The 18,576-nt window shown below is 47.7% G+C and overlaps 1 protein-coding gene across 1 annotated transcript in view; it reads left to right on the forward strand.

Annotated features, from left to right (window-relative positions):
• Nucleotides 1-7,910: 7,910 nt before the first annotated feature.
• IPMK (inositol polyphosphate multikinase) overlaps nucleotides 7,911-18,576 on the forward strand; it is a 44,770-nt gene continuing 34,104 nt past the window's right edge. The window contains exons 1-2 of the mRNA XM_074154854.1: nucleotides 7,911-8,148; nucleotides 13,364-13,449. Of these exons, the coding sequence (XP_074010955.1) occupies nucleotides 7,911-8,148; nucleotides 13,364-13,449 (324 nt within the window). The remainder of the gene's footprint in view (nucleotides 8,149-13,363; nucleotides 13,450-18,576) is intronic.

Below are 18,576 nucleotides of genomic sequence, written 5' to 3' on the forward strand. Positions count from 1 at the left end.
AATTGAGTGTGACTCATCAAAATAGTCTGAATGTCAAATATTCGAGTGCTTCTAGAACCAGCATTCTTGAAGACAAGACAGCTGTGAGTTACAGGTATTTTCTGCACATTTAATTTAAGTCTGTTAACCTAATGGGTACTTTAAAATGCCGGAGGCCAGCACTGCAATCACATACCGGTCCACTAGGAGGAAACAAATGCTGTGCAATGGGTACCCCTTGATGTGAGCAATGCTGGTTTTAAGGAGTGTTTTTTATACGTGCATGTATTAATGTATATTTTTTTTTCTAGGAATTGTATCGCCAGTTCCCCAAGAGCCAGCAGCGGAGCTGACTGCAGCCCCTATTAAAATTTTCACCATGTTGTTGCAGTTTGGACCTTGTTCTGGTGCCACTGGGGTCTGTAAAATTTTATTTTACACAGTTGCACAGCAGTGGGACTGGGATTTTCCTTTTGAGTGTAATACAGCTGGATAAGGATGTGGAAATGTGAGTCACTGCTGTATCACAGTCGGTCACTCCAGTAACGGAAGAACATTTTATAATACCAGGAAGGATAAGAACGTGGGTGTGAAACTAAACATTGGTGTTGCAAAGAAACCTCCTCTCTAGCCATCCTGAGCTTGGAAGTCTTGTAGTAAATTTGGCTTCTGTTTCACCCTGTGGCCCTGGCCGGGTTAGGTGGAAGAGCACGACCTCCCTGTGGCATGTGGGCAGAGAGGGGTGCCCCAACGCTATGTTGCCAGTGGGCTGAGTTTATCAGTGCTCAGCACGGGCAGAACATCTCATGTGGACCTGTTGAGAAGACCAAATGCCTTTTCCATTGTCGCTGGTGCACATTAGGCCTGGCAGTGTCGAATCCCCCTTCTCCCAGTTGCTTTGCGCACCCAGTCTTGTGCTGCCCTGGTTTTCCTGTATCGATGAGTGGCTTCTCTGCAGCGGCAGGAGAATGATAATTTTCCTAGAGCCATCCCTAATTTAGGATGGGTACTGAGGGCTGCTGCTTGAAGCTCTCTGCTGCTTGGTTTATTCTATAGCAGTGTTGTTGCCGTTCTGCCTGTGGTGCATAGCGAGTTTCTCAGGCAGGATGATTTCCAGGCTGCCTAATGCTGAGGCTAATGCAGAGAGGAGCTGAATAAAAACTAAATAATATAAAAGTAAATCAATCAAATCAATCAAATCAATAAATCAATCAAATGTGCAGAAAAGAGCAGGAAGGGGAAAAAAGAAATAAAATGGCAGATGGGAGGAGAGCGAAAGCTAGAAGAGAAGATTTAGCATGGTGTAACACTGCTAGGTGGTAGCAAAAGGGATAAATCAAAGTACAGAAAATGACGCCTTGCATTTCATTATCCCTCTTAATAGAGCAAAGCATAAGATGTACAAAGCAGCTGTTCGTTAGCTTCTGGGCCCAAGCAGTTCTATTAGCCAAAACCATACCCCTTTTACAGCCGAGGGGGTTGTGTGCCTCGAGCAGACATCTGTTACTGTGTTTTTTCTCCTGAACGCTTGGTGAGATCCCCCAGTACTGGACAGAAAGCAACAGACGCCCATACCACAGGTCCCCTGTCAGCAGCCTCCATGCCCACCTTTGTGAAGTGTTTAATTAGATGTGCAGTTTGTAATAAATGGGAGTATTTACTGCTGCCCTCCCCGAAGTCAGGAAAACCACAGTGGGTTTATGTGACTGTAGCAAAGCAGAATTCAGTTTGCCTTTCTCATGTGTGGTTTGGACCGGTAAGAAAGGATTTATTGGGGTTCTCGAGCAGTTGCAAATGTCTCAAATAAGCACAGAGAGATTGTTTCTGGTGGTTTTTTTTTTTTCCTCTAGCTGAAAGCTGAACCATCCCTGCTTTCTGATACGACATCGCACTGCTCTTAATCTGCTCTGCTCTGCGTCCTTTTTACCATCGGACTGCAGTTTTCTTTCGGTGCTTTTGAATGCGTGGCACACTTATACAAAAAAAAAACAAAAAACAGTGCCTTCTGCTCTCTGGGAGAAGCCTGTGCAGAAAAGAGGAGCTTCCCGAGTGTGCCAGAAATGATAGCTTTAATGTGCGGAGCATTCGGAATTCAGCACGCTGCAAGGATCTGCGCAGTAGCTGGAATGTTTGTGCTGCTCAGTCAAGTCAGCTGGCAACAGACAGGCAGCAAAATGAATGAGGAGGTCACCGAGTGCGTAACTTTTCTCAAATACTTCTCTGCAGCTGGCAAATATCACCATACATGGCTAAGACATGGTCAAGACGCACTGTCTGTTCACCGCCGGGACTCTTGCTCGAGACTCGGATACCAAAACAACAGCCAGAACAGGCTTTCACTTTGGCAATTACTAAATTCATTGCTCTTTTCAGACAGTGTGATCTTGCTCTTTCAGTCTCATTCTTGGCTCCAACATCTGCATGGGTTAAATTGCTTTTTAAGGGTTGAAATTATGTTGCTTTGCAGACAAAGCCTGGGAGTAGAACGCTGTTTAGTAGAAGAGACTTTTTAAAATGCCAGTTGGCAGCGGGTGAAGTCAATAAATAGGTGTTTGATTTTACTGCAGGTAGAGGCAGTGTAAGGAGCCTCTACGGAACGACAAAGAGGCATTTTAAATAAACCTCTTGGCATGTTAATCATCTTAAATCAAGTACTGGGGTTACCCTAAAGCATTAGGATGTGACTGGTAAAATGCTATCATATGTTTGTAAAACCTTAGCAGCCCCCCGATACAGATACACCAGTGTATTGTATCATTGCCCTTTTTTTAGGGCTGGAGGCAGCTAAAATACATTTCATTTATTCAGGCCCTCCACAAGTCACGGTTTAATTCCATCTTCTGCACCGATTAATTAATGGTATGTTCCTATTCTCCATGAGAGATGGGGCGTGGAAGCTGGCCTCAATACGTGGCACGCTGAGGCTACACGTAGTAGCAAAACGATGCCTTTTGTCTTCTTCTCAATGCCCTTCCTGGTGTTGCCCAACATTTTGTTGGCTTTTTTTGGCTGCAGACACACACGGGGCCGATGATCTCAGACAACCGTCAATAGCGACTTCAGGATCTCTTTCCCGGCCTGTGACAGCCAGTTCCGGGATCAGAATTGAGGAGCTTTAGTTCGAGTTAGTTTCCTCTACATGTGGATAAACTTTATGTTTATCCAGATGGAAGCTCCTGTGCCAATGCTGTGCCTTTCATTCAGCTTTGTGAGGTCCTGCAGGATATCTTTGCCATTGGTGTGGCGTTTGACTGCCCTAAGGAGGTCAGGACCATCCGCAGACCTGGAGACGTCACGCAGAGTCCCTTCTGCAGGTCGTGAAGATGTTGAATAAAACCAGTTTCAGCACCCACCCACCGCTGCCTCCCTCCTCTCCGCCCTGAAAGCCCCTTCCATTTGCTTCCCACCCCTTAACCTCCTCTCAGGCCAAACCCGAACCTTTTCTCCAAATTCTTTGCTTAGTTTCTTTAATGATAAAAAAAAAAAAAGTCCAAGGACTGTGAGGAAGAAACTATTGAAATGCACTTCTCACCTTTATAGTCCTTGTAGCTTTTTAATACTAAAGACTTCCCAAAATTTACAGCTGTGGTTCTGTTTGTAGAAAAGGTGATCCAGAAAATACACAACTGCCGTGAATTAGCCTCACAGTCATTTTCGAAACGTACTGTATTATCTCCAGAGCTAGATAGGTTGGCTTTTGACACCATCCCTTTGTTTTCATCCTGGAAAACCCCAGATGTACCTGGTTGCCAGGGAGGAGAAGTAGTGTCAAAGAAGAGTTTGCATCAGTCAGAGCCAAGTAAAATATTAATCATTGTGGCACCTAATGCCTCAGTGACAAGGCAGTAGCTAGGAAAGAAGGTGGGATAGCAGCACCAGTGAGTTTTACGGCTACAAGAGAAGTTTAGATTTTCCTTTACTTCACAAGAACAAAAAAGACAGCACAAGTTGAGGCTGGGCAGAGAATGGATTGAGAGCTGCCTTGGGGAGAAGGACTTGGGGGTGTTGGTGGATGAGAAGCTCAATATGAGCCGGCAATGTGCACTGGCAGCCCAGAAACCCAACCACATCCTGGGCTGCATCAAAAGAAGTGGGGCCAGCGGGGCGAGTGAGGGGATTCTGCCCCTCTGCTCTGCCTTGGTGACACCCCACCTGCAGTGCTGCATCCAGCTCTGGAGCCCCCAACATAAGGACATGGACCTGTTGGAACAGGTCCAGAGGAGGCCATGAAGATGATCCGAGGGCTGGAGCACCTCTGCTATGAAGACAGGCTGAAAGAGCTGGGGTTGTTCAGCCTGGAGAAGAGAAGGCTCTGGGAAGACCTTATTATGGCCTTCCAGTACCTGAAGGGGGCTACAGGAGAGATGGGGAGGGACTCTTTAGCAGGGAGTGTAGTGATGAGGGGTAACAGTTTTAAACTGAAAGAGGGGAGATTTACATTAGATACCAGAAAGAAATTCTTTGCTGTGAGGGTGGCGAGACCCTGGCCCAGGTTGCCCAGAGAAGCTGTGGCTGCCCCATCCCTGGAGGGGTTCAAGGCCAGGCTGGATGGGGCTTTGAGCAACCTGGTCTGGTGGGAGGTGTCAGGTTGGGACTGGATGATCTTTAAGGTCCCTTCCAACTCTAACCATTCTATGAACTTTTGTGGATCTATCAAAGGATTAAAAGCCCTGAGCTATGTTAAGAGGGCGTGATACAGCAACCCTTCTGCTGTGAAACAGCAAGAAAAAAAAGAACTGCAGCACGGCTACAACTTCCACACCCCTGTGACGATGCCTGCCGTACGCCGAAGGAGCAGGACGGGCCCTCCTGCCCACAGAACCACCAACTGCAGGTGCTCTCTTTCACTCGTCCAGCAAATTATTGGTTTCACCAATCGATGTTTCTTATCAGGAGCACGCACACGGTCCAGGTCGGTTCCGTTGCAATCTGCTCATCTGGCAGAAGCGACGCAAGCGCGGCCGCCTGCTGCAGGAAGTGGCTCTGCGGGCAGCTGGATCCTCCTCTCCGGTACAGACCTTCTGCAGAACACACGGCTGCTGCGGCAGAGGAGCGCTATTTTTGGCAAAATGGGGAAGAAGTGGCTGCGAACCGTCCAAAAGGACAGTCAAAAATCCAGTGGTGCTTGCTGTCAGCGTACCTCTAGAAGACCAATATTTTGGCCAAGACCCAGCCCCACTAATCTGTTTACCTAATGTCCCCCTGCACTCCCACTGAAGTATGAGCTTATTTCCTGTACTAAACTCCCCAGCGTCTTGCAGTTAGTTATTAACTAGCCCTTGTGTTTGAAAAAAGGGCTTTATTTCAGCAGAAAGTGACACTTTTGCAAACCTCGCTCAGTTCGGGGGAGCTTTGCAATCTGCCTCTTGCAGCACAAAGCGGTTTGTGCGAAATAAATGAGTATGTGATATTTACTACTATTATTACGTTTTTGTCAGACCAAATGAGGGAAGATTGTTTTCCAGCAAGAAGTAGTAACCCAGAATTAAGCCTAATTTTGCCAAATGCATTTTGCTGGGAGGGATTCCTTACCCACCTGCCCCGTCTTTAGAAGCTGTTTGCAGCCTCTTTCGCTTTCTCTTCGAGTGCAATTGCTCAGCCCGGAGATGAGAAGTTTCCTTGGGAATCTCACTGGTAGGTTCAGCTTTCAGTGCAAACTTTTACAGTATCACGCCCTGTGGAGAAATACATTATTTGTCATTTCTGGTATTCTCTCACAGTTTCACTTGTTTTATTTTAGAAGTTCCCAGGTAAGATTAGTGAACTGTGTGTGCGGAAGCGTGAGGGTAGAATGAGTGAGCGGAAGGCAGAGTCTCGCATCACTTAGATTGCTATATGCATAAATCTGAATAAAGCAAATACCAGGGAAAAGGAAATAGTCAGTGTTTACTTATTCCAATTACTCATGCTTTCGTGTTTCTTTTAATCCCCTCCAGGTCCACTTCCAAGGATATCTACAAGATACTAGTTCAGGACTAGGTACTTTAATAGCCTGTAAATTCCAATTTTTTGCCTTTTAATTCCATTTTTTTCCCATTAAGATTTCAAGCTCAGGTAGATTGCGGTGTTAGATAAGCACTCATGCAAGCCTGAAATGGCATCTATGTTTTTCTCTCTGCGTTTAGAGCTGGATCAGACAAAGTGTCTCACATCTCTGCAGGGGGAAATACCTTTCCGCAAGGCTCAGGCTGGCATCCGAACCCTGCAGCAGCTGCTGCTGCAGAGACCAGGAGCCTTCTCTCTGCCACACACTTGTGCTTTTTTTTTTTTTTCACTGTACTCCTCAGTAATTTTGGGTTTTTTTTGTGTGGGTGTGCAAGGGTTGACCAATCTGTGGCTTTTCTCTCCTGCGTAAGCATCCCCCTGGGAAAATCCAGCATTGGGGAACTGAAGAGAGGAGCTCACGCTTGCAACCATCTGACTCCTAATTTTTAGGGCTGTCCAGTGATGAATGATGAGAAGAGGATATTGTGAGGGAGGAATGTTAACTTTTCCGACCAGCCTTGTTACTTCAGAAAGGATCTTGCTGAGTTGTTACCGCTATCTTTGCCATCTTACCCAATTGAAAGAGCGAATCAAATTGTTCTGTGAGCAGAGAACTAAGGAAACTCAGTTCAGATGATAGATTTATATGCTCTGCTCCTTCCTCTCAATTTTCAATGCCCTCATTTTCCCTGTGACCTTCCTGTTTGATACTTTAATTTCCCCAGTAAATCCCTCAGACGGCCATCCAGTTCTCCCAACCACCTGCCATATCTCCACGCGATGGGATGGGGCACGTAATAGCTGAGCTCACCACACCGTTTCTCCCCGCCATGACATCAATGCCGATTCCTGATATACATCAGCCCACTTTTATAAACCCTGTGGGAACATCGTCTATCTGCTAAAATTCACGTTCCTCTCTCCGTTCTTGTTTTGCTGTTCCCGCATCCTACTAATGCTAAACACAGCTTGATACTGGTGGGTACCGCGGCGGGTCTGATACTCACAGAGATCCGCTCGTTTTATAAAGGAAAGAAACAGCAAAAAGGCTGTTAGTTACAGGCTGACAAATATGCCCTAAAGGAAAGAAACGCTGATAAGTCTCCTACCCAGGCGGTGGGCTCCGGGGTCCTGTGGGTGAACGCAGGGCTCGTCCTCTACCTGTAGGGGGTTACGATTTGGATTAGAGATTAATTTCTTACCCAGGGACTGGACCTTGGGCCAGGCCGGGCGCCCCCACCTCAAACCCAAGGCCAGCGCCCACAGAGCAGGGCCAGGCTCGGTGTTAGGCTGCTCTGAAGGTCCTTACCCGCCCCGAAGCTATTGACACGCTTGGCTTGGCTCCTGCTCGCCCTCCCTCCGATCCGCTAGGGAGAAAAGGGACAAAACTGGGGATGTTGGGTGTAAAACTGAAGCGGATTTGGGGCATATTTCTGGTTACCGAGGACCGGCGGAAGGGAGATCGGTCCCTGCCCGCCACCGCACGCCCCTCGCTGCCCCGGGCCGGGAGAGCGGGGCAGGGATGCCCAGGGGGGCGGGTGTCCCCGGCCCCTCCGCGGGTCGCGGCGCGGGTTCCGCGGGTGCGCTAGGCCCCGCTGCCTCCGCGGCTGGCCGCGCAGACCCGTCGCTGCCCGCCCCGCCCTCACCGCGGCACCGGGCCCCGAGCGCGGCCTACCCCCGGGACCGCGCCTGGCTGGGCGCCGGCGGCCCCCTCCCCGCCTCGGGCCGTACCGGGCGGCGGAGGCGGAGCCGCCTCCGGGGCGGGGCGGTGCCGGGGCCAGTCGCCGCCTCAGCGGCGCGGCGCGGTGCGGACGCGGGGTGATGGAGCCGCGGGCCCTCGCCGCCCGCGCCCCGGCACGCAGCGCCCGCTGAGGCCCGCCCGCCGCCGCCACAGCGCGGCCGTGCCCCGCCGCCCCCTCGCCTCCCGCCGCCGCCACCCCCGGGAAATGGCCACGGAGCCCCCGCAGCCGGCGCCGCCCGCGGCGGGACGCCCCGAGGGCGGGCGCGGGCGCTGCGCGGGCGGCGGGCGCGGCGAGGCGGAGGAGGCCGCGGCGGCCCAGCCGGCGCTCGGCGCCTCCCCGGGCCCCGCGGCGGCGGCGGCGGGTGGCCGGCGGCGGGGGCTGAACGGCTGCGTGCCGCTGTCGCACCAGGTGGCCGGGCACATGTACGGCAAGGATAAAGGCGGTGAGCGGCGGCGGGGCGCGGCGCGGCGGCCGGGGAGGGGGGGGGAAGGGAACGGCGCGTCGGGCCGGGCCGCCCGTGAGGGGGCTTATCCCTCTCTAAAGCCGGTTGTGGCGGGGTGGGTTGAGCTTCGATTCTCCTCACGTCCCGCTGGCGGCGGCCGGTAGCCCCGGTGTCGGCGGTGGGGGGGGTGTCGGTGAGAGGCGGGAGGCGCTGGCCGGTGGCGGGAGGGGGACATGGCACCTGAGGGCTGGGCCCCCGCCGCTTCCCCGGCTGAGGTACCGGTACCTTCTCGCCCCCGGGGTCCGTGCTGGGGTCGGGTGGCCTCCCCGGGCAGGGTCCGTGCCCTCCTGCGGGGCTGGAGGAGCTCAGCCGGTGTGAGGTGTCGCCGCTGCTGAAAGTCTGAGGTTTTGGTGGTTTTCATAGAGGGTGACGGGGCATCGGGACGGGGTGTTTAACGGGCAGAGGGAGGCTGCGGTTCAGCTGCATTGTAACAGGCAGCTTTTTGAAAAAAAAAAAAGACACGGGAATTTAGGTAATGACGTGCCGGTACCCTCGGAGAACATATGTTGAAACTGTGCTTTATCTAAAGGGAACCCTCAAAGCAAAAACTTCTGGAAAACGTTAGTAAGCGATTTACCAACCTGGGGTAACCTCTTGGTTGCTTGTTTATTTGGTGGTAAGGGTATGTTCAACCCAGTGGCTTGCAAGGGGTCTAATAATACAAATACCGTAAGGATACTGCATTTTTGAAGCGTGCCTCCACGAGCTTTAAACTCCTGTTTTATTTCCAGGTTGAGGAGTGAGGTGTTGGCCCTTCTGGTGAAGGTGCCTTTTAACATAGGCAGTGGTGGATGCCAGAGTCAGCAGCCAAGTTAAGGTTGCTAAATGGCGTTCCTCACCCTTCCGGGCCCTCACATTTGGTGTAACTCCTGCCTCTCAGCCAAATGTAAGGTATATATGTCCATTCAGCTCCTAGCGTGCCCTTTGAGAGTAGCTATAACAAGTACCTGCTGTCATAGCGCCGTTGAACCCCGTCGGTAGGAACTGCCTCTGCCGAATGGGCCAAGGGCTGAACTTCATAACCCCTTCCACCCTCGGTGAGTGGAATTACAGCGCTAATGGCACTCTGAGTTCGTCTTATCTACAGCCTGCGTCTGTGGCATGTCGTGCCGCTGATAATCTCCACAGCAAAGCAATTCTTGTCCCTTGCTCCTGCTGCAACCGGTGCAATAAAATGTCGAGGGAGGTACGTTGGATCCTTGGAGCTGGAGGTCTGCCTCGTTGTTCATCTATCATAGTACAGGGTGGGATCAGGCAAAAAAGGCTCACTTCGGGGAGAGCCTCACCTTTGGCATGTCAATTTTATCGCAGTTGGATCAAGACAACCCAGGTGACACACCGTTCGTATTGTGGGTGCAGCTCAAACGGATTAGGTAAAGCTGGCTCCACGACATCTCATGAGCAAGACCACGATTTTCCTGCAGAGTTACCACCACGGTTGATGATCTCATCTTAGAAACTGAGTTTTACATTTAAGTGAAGACCAAAGCTGCTCTGGCAGTCACAGCTCTCTCGTTTTTCTGTAACTGAATCTTCTCGTTTTATTTCTTTACAGATGTTGTATGTAGGAGTGCAGGCAGTGGAGATGCTAAAGATACAGGGTCATGTATAATTCTGCAGTGCTGCTCCCCATGGTGTCTTTGTTGTGAAGCTAGTGGCCAGATGTTTGGATATATGTAGTTGCTAATAGCACTGGTAAGGAATATCACAGACAATCTGTGTGCCAGAATCTGTGAGAACTTTAATTAAGCATGTGCGAGGAGACCAGCATGTCTTCTACCTTCTCCATTGCCTTTTCTGCCTTTTCCTACAGTAGTCACCCTTCCTGCTATTTTCTGTTCTGCCTTTTTCTACCCCATCGAACTTCTAGCATTTTAAAAGCTTACATCTATAAAACTAGTACGCCTTTTTGTCGGGATACCTCTGTTGCTATGCATACAATATGGCAAAGGTACCTTGAAGGTTGTGCTCAGCTGGTGTTAGTATCTGAGCTGTTTACCGATTCAGGCTCAGAGCCTGCCTTGTTCTGCCCAGCTTCCTCCAGCATATCACCTCTGTTCCCTGTGTTCAACTTCCCTTCTGTCCCCACATACAAACATGCAGAGGACATGAAGGTATTCAAAGTATTTTTTAACTGTTGGGTTTTGGTTTTTTTTTTGTTAAAGTATGCCTTAAAATTTCTTTGCCGTAGGGTTCCTGAAAAACCTTCCCATTTTCCCTTTGTTCCCTGTGACTGTTCAGTAGTGCTCCCCCCGGAGCAGCGTAAATCATGTGCAGTAAGTAAGATGACCACCTCAGTTTGTGGCTTTATTCCACAGGAGCTGATGGGATATGCCACCTTATAGAGTGTGGTTTGGTGCCCGTGCCTGCAAAGCGCTGGAGGTCCCCAAGCCACTGGTGAATCCTGTAGCTAAAGGAGCCGTTCTCTTTCAGCGTGACACGCTCGGTCGTGCAAATCGCAAAACTTCTCACTCTGGCTGCTGTTTTCCCGATGCACGGGTTAAGGTGGCGCATATGTACCGGTCAGTCCTTATTAGATACCTTCAGAGGACAGAGGATCTCTTCTAAAGTAGATGTTCAGGATGTTTGCGTGGAACAGGTTTTGTCTGTAGTTCAGTGAAGCGTGTGGATTGGATGCGATAATTTTTGTTTAGCAGAGCGCATACATCTGCATTTGTTATTTTTGCAGTAGGTTTGAATTTCAGAATGCTGACAAGCTTTGCATGCAGAGACGTAGAGAAATGTCTGTGAGATAGTTCAGAATTTTAATTCTGGTATGGTTCTGCTGCTTCTTCAGAAATGTTAAATTGCTTATTCCTACATTAAAACAATACTACTCCCTGTCTGTGCTGAAAAGCCTCAGGAACCCCAGGACAAAACCATGACCGACATCCATAGTTTAGCATGATCTGCAGGCGATGGTATCTCTGGTGGTTGTTGTAGATCAGATGGAAGGTTATGGAGTTTTCATCTTTGTGGTGAGTGTTGAAATGTCAATCTCTTTGGTTTCCAGGCCTGCCCCAGTCACAGGTACAGAGGAGGTGCTCTAGTCTGTCAAGAAATCTAGAGGATGAGGGAACTTTAGACAATATCAGGTTATGTTAAACTCTTCAAGTAATAGCGTAGAATCATCATAGAATTGTCCAGGTTGGAAGGGACCTTTCAGATCATCTAGTCCAACCATCAACCTAACTCTCATAAAAACCATCACTAAACCATGTCTCTAAGCACTAGGTCAACCCGGCTTTTAAATCCCTCCAGGGATGGGGCCTCAACCCCTTCCCTGGGCAGCCCATTCCAAGGCTTAAGAACCCTTTCCCTGTCAACATTTTTCCCAATATCCAATCGGAACCTCCCCTGGCGCAACTTGAGGCCATTTCCTCTTGTCCCATCGCCTGGGACTTGGGAGCAGAGACCGACCCCCCCTGGCTACACCCTCCTCTCAGGGAGTTGGAGAGAGCGGGAAGGTCTCCCCTCAGCCTCCTTTTCTCCAGGCTGAACACCCCCAGCTCCCTCAGCCTCTCCTCAGGAGACTTGTTCTCCAGACCCCTCACCAGCTCCGTTGCCCTTCTCTGGACCCGATCCAGCCCCTCAATGTCTTTTTTGTGGGAAGGGGCCCAAAACTGGACACAGCCCTCGAGGTGGGGCCTCACCAGTGCCCAGTACAGGGGGGCCATCACCTCCTGAGTCCTCCTCCCCACGCTGTTCCTGAGACAGGCCAGGATGCTGTTGGCCTTCTTGGCCACCTGGACACACTGCTGGCCATCATCAAAGCCAACATGCAGATTTTGAGGAGTATGTGTTATAAAAACCTTTGGGTTTGTTTTTGGGTTTTTTTTTAATGTTGTGCTTGGTAGCGATACACATTCAGAACAGGTGCCATTCAGGTATTTTGTGCTCTTTGCTAAGTTGTAAAAAGGGGTGGTGAGGACCTGTTGTGTCTTGTAGATGTTGTGGTAGTCTGCCCCTGGTTGTGTGGCAGTATTTTTCTAGTTCTGGAAGGTATACCAAATCCAGCCTTTAGCAAGCAGCTTGACTCCAGGGGTGTTCCATGCGCATTTTTAAACCCCCCTCTTTGCTCATTGGCACAGCCAACTAATGAAAGAGCTTTTCGAAGTCTGGTGGTGGTTTTAAAGTGAGTATCTCAGGCTCTAAAGATTTTGTTTAGTTTCCAAGACTGCACAACAAAGCCCCTTCAGAGATAATGCTTTCTAAAAGGTGAAAACGCAGTTGCTGTTACAACTCCAAACTCTTTTTGGGACTCCGAGCTCTTGGCTCGTTTTACCATGTTTCCTCAAGGGGTAATCTGAAGATGGAACCTGTTTTGGATACAGTTGACATTTTTGCTTCACTTCTAAACAAAATAAATTACTATCTGAAAAACCACGAATAAACCCTAGGAGAAAATTTCTTTGCCAGAAGTGGGTTTTTCTTTTTCTCTTGCAACTGATGATCTTGAAATTTAGAGTGCATTTCACAGGGATGCAGTTGTTTTTCTCCATTTTTGCCCATATCCACCTCTTGAGTGCCCTCAGATACTCGGTTGCATTTCTCATGCAGCTACTCAGCAATCTGCTGACTGGGAAGTCATTAAGGCTGTTTCGGGAGCATATATTATTTCTTTTTTTGGTGCAGGCATGATGAAGGTGGTTGCCTGGCTGAGGTGAAACTCTTTACTGTGTTATGATTATGGGTGATACAAATAGTAGCACCTGATTAGCATGGAGTGCTATAGGGGTGCTACTTCTAGTAATATAAAAGTGTTCTTTCTATGCCTCTACTATAGAAATAAGTTCACAGGATATGTATGTCTGTTTTAATTAGTGAGAAATGCATTAAACTTGGTACTAACTGCTTTAACTTTTTGGCATTGTTGGAAAAATAACATCAGTTATTTAAAAAGGGAGCGTCTATGTAATCTTCCATAGTTGAATGGAGGGGTTTTTTTGGGGTAGAACTTCTAATGTCAAATCCCAGAACTGTGTTGTCCTTGAGCAGAACTAGACCCAGCAAATCATCTGATGGCTAGAAAAAGAGGAATGCAACCAAACCAACCTCTTCTCAGGGGTTTGTGTAGGAGCTGCCAGTTTAGAAAGGAAAAAAAAAAAGCTTTATCTCTTAAAACTGAGCCCTGAAGGAAACGCTTCTCTTCTAGGTATACTGCAGCATCCAGATGGGACTGTCCTGAAGCAGTTGCAGCCACCACCTCGCGGTCCCAGGGAGCAGGAGTTCTACAACAAGGTGAGGGCCGGGCAGCGTGGAGGGAGCTGCCTTGCTGCGGGTGGAATGGTGTGTGTGATGGTAGAAGTACGTCCTTTTTGGTGCAACCGAAACACCTGAATGGTAGGTCACTGACAGTCCTGCTGTGGCACCTGTGTGCTGTCGAGAGCTTTCTCCTCTCTGAATGTCTGTCCCTATGCCAGACATAGTTCACTCAGGATTTAAGCTTACTTATTTGTTCACTTATTTACTTACTTGCTCATGGGGCAGCGGGGTATTCACAGCATCTAAGATGTTATTGAAAAGCCTTGTGTTGTCTCCATCTATGAGTAAAGGGTGGTGGTACGTTTGATCCCATCTTCCTCATGTTGCTAAGTGTCCCAGAAATGGGATTTAGCACGTCTTACACCTCCGTCTAGTCTGGGTTAGTGCGAGAAGTATTGATCTGTTCACTGCATTAAAAATATTCGTTGTATTAAAACTCAGCACCTTTAAAAAGTCAATAAAAAAGTGGAACTCTCCAGTTGTTTTTAACTTTGGTTTGTTGTGTTTTTCCTATCGCTGATCTTCAGTTTGCTTATCAGTAACTTTAATAACACAAAACAGGAAAGCTGTTGCTTGTTGTTGTCTTAGGAGGGTAGACTGTTTTTAGAGCCCCTTTCCCTTACCAACGTTAACTGCCCGTGACAGTCTGTCGTGTGTTTTTTCTCTATCGGCTTGATCTGTCATCCCTTTTCATGGCTTATTAGGTACAAGAAACTGTAGAAGTCTTCATGCAGGATGAGAGAGGAGTCTTGAGACCCTCTTTTTGTTGTGTTTGGTTTGGTTTTCTTCCCCTCCTCCCTCCCTCCTGTGCCCCGAAGGGTATTAATTTAAGTTACCAAAAGAATTTATGTCTTTTGTGGAAATGTCCCACATCACAACAGACTAAGCGACGTGCTGTAAGAGAACAATGTGTTTGCATAGTAGCATTACTCGATAATTCTCATGATGGGACTGCTAGACAAAACAGTTAGTAGGAGCTCAGCAGGAGCCAGTTAAATCTAAATGTAAATATTTTTCTGAGGTTTCTCAGTGACTGCTCTTTACATGAGGTTAAGAAAGATGCAGTCCAGCCTGAGCAGTAACTCTTCAGTAGAAGGAGAAAGCTTGAACAGAATTCCTTTGAGTGCCAGGCTGCTTACTCTTCCGTGAAATCCTGAGGGACGGACAGGACAGTAACGTGCTGTCACTGTCTGAAGCCAGGGGTTAAGCTTAGACGTTAACTGTTCACAGCACAGGCACTTGGCCTATTGCGTAGATTTACGTGACAAGCCCTGGGCAAAATCTTCGAGAAGAAGAGGTCCATATCAGTGCCCTTGTTACTCTGCCCTGTCGCAATGGGAGAAGTCAGGTCTCAATGCCGATAACTTGCAAAGTTAGCTCCGGTTATGTCTTCCAGGGCCTTGCCGGGTCGCTTCTGACACTGAATTTTTTTTTTAACAAGCCATTTGGGAAAGGGGTTGTTCAGTTCTTGAAAAATAATGGAGAAAGGGAAAGGTGTGTACACAATTAGTTGTGCATGGACTGGAATGGCTTTTTGTGGGAGAAGGGAAGGAGAGGAAATGCATGTACGTCGCGTAGGTGAAAGTACAGGAGAAAGGTCTTGGGGATTTGTTGCTTCTCAATGATTAACTACTATCATGTTTGCTCTCAGGCGAGAACCACGTGATGCAGGATATAGACACCTAAGCACTACATATGGTTGTTACAAGATGAGGATTACCGCGGATTGTGAGGTTCAGTGTAAGGTACAGTTTCACGTACAGCTTGAGCTCATACAATAGCTCATTGCTGCCAGGAGGGAAAGGCCTTTCTTCCCGTTCTTGCCATTTACCTTGTGCTGTGCTGGTATTTTTTGGACATCAATGAGCTGCTTTGACTTATTTAAAAGACGGCAAAACTTCCTTGTTGGTTTTTCCAGTCTTCTGTCAGCTTTAGTGGTTAAACTTACAAGCAGTGGGAACAACAGCAAGACTGCCCTGGTTTTGGTGATGGAGCTCAGAGCATCTTGTGGTCTATAATCGAAGAGACATCATCACCTTGAACTAGGCTAATGAGCCTCCTGAGAATGGAGGAAGGAGAATTTTACCACTCCTTGAGACAAGGGGTTGTTTACAAGGTAGTCAGGTACAGGAGATGGTGAGAAACCGTGCAGAAATGAAACAAGTGAAATAAAACTGATGAATCCCAGACTGTCACTTTGCCAGGACTAGACAGCAAATGGGTTTATAAGATGAAACCAGAAAGTTACCCGCTAGTATATGTGGATTAATCATGACCTTTTTTCTTTTTCTTTTTTTGTACTATTCTGCACCTATTTTTTCATATGTGCTTGTTTTGTCTGTAGCGATAAATCAGTTATTGCTTTCTTTGCATGCTACCGTACCCTGGCCTGAATTAAGATTAGTACCCCAGTTCCTGGGCCAGAAACAAGTGGGGGTTTTTCACTTATGGGTAAAACAAATCTCAGCAGCTATTGCAAATCTGAGGCAGAAGTGTCTTCCAATAAGCAGCAGTGACCAGGAAGCAGTATTTCAGCACGCGATCTGAGTGCTTGTGAGCTGAAGGTTATAGGGAACGTGTCATGATAGAAGATAATGAGACAAGTTTGAATATTATCCTGATATATTTAACTTGATGTCAGTGTGATATTGGGTAGATACTATCTTCTATCTGGAAAAGACATGTCATCTCTTTTGAAACTGCTGGATTTGCCTTCTGCTGGGTATGTGAACATGACAGAGGGCCACAGGCTGCATCAGTGAATCACCAGAAGTTTTTTCCCCGGCTTATTGGTGGGTTATTTTCTGTTGAGCAGGAAGCTGAGTGCTGACTGGTAGAGCCCAAACAAAATGGGCTTCCATTTTGGAATGCAAACTCGGGCAAGATGCTCTAGTGCAAAATTCTAATAGTGATCTGAAATCTGCTCAGGAGTGGGTGGCAACTGGGAAGTTTTCAAGAATTTCACAGGTCTCTGTCAAAGTGGAAAACTGGAAAACCTCTCAAGTAATTCCTACTCAGATTGCCATGAGGTTACCGTTCTGTTTTCCTGACGGTGTATTTTCAGTTTACCAGTTAAAAAAAAAAAACAAAGCAGCCCACTGTCCAAATACAGGTCTTCCTTCTTAAAAGATTATTTCACTAAGTAAACCAAACTTTTATCTCTGCTACAGCGGTATGTGTCATTCTCTACTGATGGGGAAATGGCTTGCTGTAACTCTGTGTTATGAGGGAGGGGAAAAATAGAGCATGACAAGATTATCATGAATGCCTTCTATGATAAAATGTAGTAGAACAATGCACTGTTTGTTGTCATTGTTAATAACTTACTATATATTGCTTAAACTATCACTGGGGTGTGACTTTCCAGTGGTAGTGACCTTTTTCTATTGAGCTCTGTAAATCTGAGTATCAGATTCAAAAATAATAAATCAAAATAATAACATTTTAATTTTGTTCCTGCAAACTCCCTTCCAGTATCTGGGGCCATGAACTTCTTACAAACATTGGCTGCATAACTACAGAGTGTTTTACCATGTCTTCTGGTACCCTTACCTGGGTAAAAAGAAAAAAAAAACAGAGTTTTTTAACCTCCAATAGCTACAAAATACTTTGTTTTCAATAGGTATGAGCAGCAAGAGAATGAAAAAAAAATTGAAGGGATGTGGTTTTTTTAAGGACTATCTACACTGATGATCAGTTGTTTCCATCTAATGGAAATACTCGGTGAGAACGTGTAGGCGGAGGCACTCTAAAGGACGGCTTTTAAAGGAGTTTCAGGAGGGAGCAGTATACAGAGATCTGGAAACAGGCAAATAGTTTTGTTTGAAAATGTAGTATAATATATTACGTAGTAGTGACCCATTTCCATTAAAGAGAGTAAATTGGTAAAAGGCAGTATGTATTTATAATAGGCTGCATGCTAAGAAATCCATAAAAACAGGCTACTACCCGGTGTGTTTTAGTGTTTGACTTCAGCCTGCTTTATGGCAGGATGCCTTTATGCGTGCTGAAACAGTCTGATTTAATTCAGCAGCGTTGGGAGAGGGAAGGGAAGAAGCCTATCGGCCCTCCTGCGGCGATCTCTTCTGGCAGGTGAGTTGGGAACTGTGAGAAAAGCATCCTTTGCAAAGGTTGGTGTAGTCACTGTATGAGGTAAAACCTCCCTGCTTAGCTGGGTACTTGTCTCAAACGTGCCAGGCTGTACCCAGGAGTACTGCATGCTAGCGTGACTCTCTCTTCCTCTGCAGGGTTTTTCATGATTTGTCACATCAAGAATATGTAGCATTGCAGAAACCGGTGTCCTGTTGGTGCCCCGAAGAGGCAGAGGAAGCTGGAATGTCAGGCTTTAAATAGGGCAGCTGCTTTTGTGGGCACAAAAAAAAATAGAGCTTGGGCTGCAAATATTTGAGACTGAGTAGAGGAGAATTTACAGTTGTTGAGGTTACCCTCACGAGTGCAGTTTCCTACAAGCTGTGCGTTTAAGAGGTGGAGCGTTTCTGATGTTCAACAGAATGAAAGTCACTGGGCTATTTTGAAATGGCAGCTCTGTCACTTCTGATGTCTGGCATTCCCTCGGTGGGGCTGTAAACTTCTCTTGCTGTCTGTACCTGTTCTGAGCATGGCATACTGAGGTTTTAAATGTTGCTAATGCAGTAGCTAATAAACTGCGATTTTACGCTTAACAGATCAATAAATGTTCCTGTAGAATTTTATTTGAATTGCCTGCCTTCTGTTCTCCTTCGGTGACTGCGTGATACTTGGGATGTGAGCAGTGCACCTTCCCCCCTCATCCTGTCTGCCGAAAATGGTCCTGAGAAAGCTCTTGCAGCACGGACAACTGCTAGCGCTTGCCTTTGGTTTTATTCCTTTTTTCCTGTTTGCTAGTGGCTGCGTGTCAGAATTGTCATAGCTGGTTCTGCTGATGTTGCCAAGTCATGGCTCCAAATAATTTACCCGCAATACTCCAGGGTTTCCAAGGCTGTTGCGATGCAAGTTGTACCCTAATTCTCAGGTACCCTTGTCCCAAAGGGCAAGGGTGGTTTGGGGAGTTGGAATGAAGAGGCGGTCGAGGTTCTCCCCTTGGCAACTCGGCTCTGGCCACCT

Source organism: Numenius arquata, chromosome 10 (genome assembly GCF_964106895.1).
Source record: "Numenius arquata chromosome 10, bNumArq3.hap1.1, whole genome shotgun sequence".
Lineage (NCBI taxonomy): Eukaryota > Metazoa > Chordata > Aves > Charadriiformes > Scolopacidae > Numenius > Numenius arquata.